Source organism: Cydia strobilella, chromosome 16, assembly GCF_947568885.1.
Source record: "Cydia strobilella chromosome 16, ilCydStro3.1, whole genome shotgun sequence".
In the NCBI taxonomy this organism is placed as follows: Eukaryota; Metazoa; Arthropoda; class Insecta; order Lepidoptera; family Tortricidae; genus Cydia; species Cydia strobilella.
Window position 1 is genome coordinate 16,649,067 of NC_086056.1, and position 3,582 is coordinate 16,652,648.

The 3,582-nt window shown below is 36.8% G+C and overlaps 1 protein-coding gene across 1 annotated transcript; it reads right to left on the reverse strand.

The window, feature by feature from the left end:
* Window positions 1-957: 957 nt before the first annotated feature.
* Window positions 958-2,817, reverse strand: LOC134748426 (uncharacterized). The gene is made up of 2 exons (XM_063683211.1): window positions 1,874-2,817; window positions 958-1,653 (listed from the first exon to the last, which is right to left on the reverse strand). The coding sequence occupies exons 1-2, from the start codon at window positions 2,771-2,773 to the stop codon at window positions 1,618-1,620; spliced, it is 936 nt and encodes a 311-aa protein (XP_063539281.1). The 5' UTR covers window positions 2,774-2,817; the 3' UTR covers window positions 958-1,617.
* Window positions 2,818-3,582: the final 765 nt, after the last annotated feature.

The window sequence follows — 3,582 nt, forward strand, 5'->3', positions numbered from 1 at the left end:
TAGCTAAATGCGAAGTTAATAAATTGACATGAATTTCTACATCTTTTTCTAAATCATTGAAATTGAATTCACAATTAGACTCATTTTGTATAGGAGCACGAGATAAGGTATCAGAAATATACATCTGTGATCCTTTAGTATAAGATACTACTAAATGATATGCTTGTAAGGCAATCATCATGCGTTGTAGTCTAGCAGGAACCTCGGCTAATGGTTTTTTGAATAAGGTCACCAGCGGTTGGTGATCAGTTTCGACATGAACAATGTTACCATATAAATATTGGTGGAATTTCTTAGCACCAAATAGGATAGCAAAAAGCTCTTTTTGTATTTGAGCATAGTTTTCTTGAGACTTGGTAAGGGATTTAGACGCATAAGCTATTGGATTTTTTCCATGAAAAATCACAGCACCGACGGCAGACTTTGAAGCGTCAACTGACATCCTTATCGGCTTCTTTAAATCAAAATGGGTAAGGACTGGTGCTTTACAAATTAATGACTTTAGCTTAACAAATTGTTTTTCATGAGATTCTGACCATTGCCAAAGATTTTCTTTCTTTATCAAATCTCTAAGAATGCTAGTTTCCTCAGCCAAATTCTGAATGTATTGACCTAAATAATTCACCATTCCTAGGAATCTTTGCAGTTCCTTGACATTTGTTGGACTAGGCATTTCAGTAATTGCTCTTATTTTTGACTTATCAGGAGAAATGCCATCTTTGTTAAACATATGACCTACATAATACACTTCAGACATATTAAATTGACATTTTGACCTATTAAACTTGATGTTAACTTCCTGTGCTCTTTTGAAAAGATTGGCTAATCGTTCGTCATGTTCAGCTTGCGTTTTGCCAAACACTAATAAATCATCTATAAATATCTGAACACCAGGTAAGTCACCAAATAATTGAACCATAGTTCTGTGAAAGACTTCTGAACTTGAATTAATTCCGAAAGGCAAACGAAGGAATTTATACCTGCCAAATGGGGTATTAAATGTACATAGATCGCTACTTTCCTCGTCTAAAGGTATTGTCCAGAATCCTGAGCTCGCATCTAATTTGCTGAAAACTGTTGCTCCAGCTATATTTGATCGAAGATCGTTAAATGTAGGAAACGTATAGTGAGGCCTTTTTATAGCTTCATTCAAGCTTCGTGGATCTAAACAGACTCGAAGGGTACCATTTGCTTTTTCGACTAGGACAATAGAGTTGACCCAATCAGTAGGCTTTTCAATTTTTTCAATGACATTTAATTTTTCCATTTTATTTAATTCTTCTTTTAGACGCGTTTGTAAAGCAAAAGGTATTCTTCTAGTGGCACTAATCTTAGGTTTAATACTGGGATCCACATCTAAATGAGCTTTTACGGGTAGACAACCTAGACCTTCAAATAAGTTAGCATATTTGTCAACGATATTGGGTATTGACCTTAATTTTGAAGATTTTAGACATGACTTTTTAGGATTTTGACTGACCTTTTGTTCTTCAATGTTTAATACCCTTTTAACTATCCCAAATTCATCAATGGTTTGTTGTCCAATAATAGTTCGACTTACAATATCTGCTACCACAAAATAGACCGTTGCTGTTTCATTGTTGGAAAATGTGCATTTTAAGTAGCATCCTCCAACAATGGGTATTTTGTTACCTGTGTAAGAATAAAGTTTATGATTAGCACTGACAATAGGTACATTTTTATCCGTGTCTTCTAATACAAATCTGGATATAACATTAATTTCCGCACCTGTATCTATCTTACATGGCAAAGTTTTATTATTCACTTTTATGTTCATTGTCCATTTACTATTATAGGAAGGATTATCAATGCTTGCTATGATATATATATCATTATCCCTGCGGATGCTTACCATGTCGACATTCTTGTTGAAGTAGCAGCACTTTTCGTAGTGGTTCTTTCGCTTGCAAATTCTGCAAGTGACTCCTTTAGCTGGACACCTAAACCGATGTATTTGCCCACAACGTGTGCATGTGCCTGTACGCGTGTTGCTAGAATTCCTATCTTGACGATGGTAGTTGGTGCTGGGACTTTTGTCTTGACGGTGGTAGTTGTTGTTGCGTGACATTCCTTGAGATTGTGACCTGCTTCTCCCTGTTGTGCTTGATCGACGATGCTGACGGTACGAATTCGAAACTGCATCGACAGTTTGATTATCATTGTTGCTTTGTATTTTAGCAGACCTTTCATGAGATAATTTCATGCTTTTCGCAATTTTGAGGCATTTATCAATAGTTAAGTTGTCTTCTTGTAAAAGTCGTTGCTTAACTTTTTTATCGGATATTCCGATGACAAATTTATCTTTTATTAGACTTTCTTTTAATGTGCTAAATTCGCAGGAGTTGCTTAGGTTGGTTATCGCCGTAACATACTCTTCAAATTCCTCATCGGAATTTTGTTGTCGCGAAAAGAAATTATACCTTTCAACGGATAAGTTTTTTAATGGGTTAAATTTAGCATCAAATTTATCAATTACTTCTTTGAGAGTGGCAGTCTTTCTATCTACTGAGAAAGAATTAAATATTGTCAAACCTTGATCTCCTAGTAAATTAAGGAATATGGCCACCTTTCTCGTCTCTGGGAAGTCGTCTAACTTGTTGGCTTCAGTATAAATTTCAAATTTTTGCTTCCAGATCTTCCATCTTTCTGGAACTTGACTGTCAATTTTTAGCGGTTTTATGGACCCAATAATGGAAACTTCTTTTTCGTGGCGTTCTTCGTCTTCAGACTTATCACCATCTTCTGACACCATGTTTTATTTATAATGGAAACTGCAGACTTGTTATATTAGGTAGTTTATTTCAGGAAGCCATCTTCAAAATGCTTACAAGATTCTCAATACAAATCTAATCATAGACACATATAAAACTATAAAACCATAGACAATACGGCCAGTATGAATCAAGTGGGATAGTGCAATTGCCTAAATGTTAACAATAATAATGCCCCAACGAGTTTTATTTATATGTCACAGACAGATTTTAGAATTAATCATTTCATGATATGGCAATAATTTCATGAAATTATCGGTTGGCCACATTATTAAGAAGTCAAGCCTTACCATATATCCTTTTCATAACATTCAATGTTTCTCTATAAAAGTAGTTGCTCTATTTTATTACACCCCGTATTTAACAGATACGACTTTTAAATGCAGTTGGCATTAACGCCATTAACCTAAAACGAAATGCCATTAATATCCCGGAATCACAATTATAAATGAATGCAATTAAACCGTTCAATTAAGGGTTGCCCTGCGTTGGGCGGCGGCGGCGCGCGCATGTCGCTGTCAATTACGCGCACGCGCATCCATCACGCCGGGACCGCCCAGGCGTATTCGCCGTGCTTTAGTGATGGCTCGCGACTCCCGGGAGTTACATTTCTATGGAGGATTTTGGGGAGTTTAGATTAGCACAGCCCCACGCTTCGGCTGTGGAATGAGCTCCCTGCCGAGGTTTTCCCGAGGGGCTATAGTATGGGGTTCTTCAAAAAGGAGTGTACAGGTTTTTAAAGGGTCGGCAACGCGCATGTAATATCTCTGGTGCTGCAGGCGTCTACAGG

Bases quoted from the DNA above. Each gene is read 5' to 3' on its own strand.
- LOC134748426 (XM_063683211.1), bottom strand. From the start codon at position 2,773: ATGGTGTCAGAAGATGGTGATAAGTCTGAAGACGAAGAACGCCACGAA. The intron at 1,654-1,873 runs GTAAGCATCCGC...ATTCTTACACAG, and splicing joins TCAACAAGAATGTCGACATG to GTAACAAAATACCCATTGTT.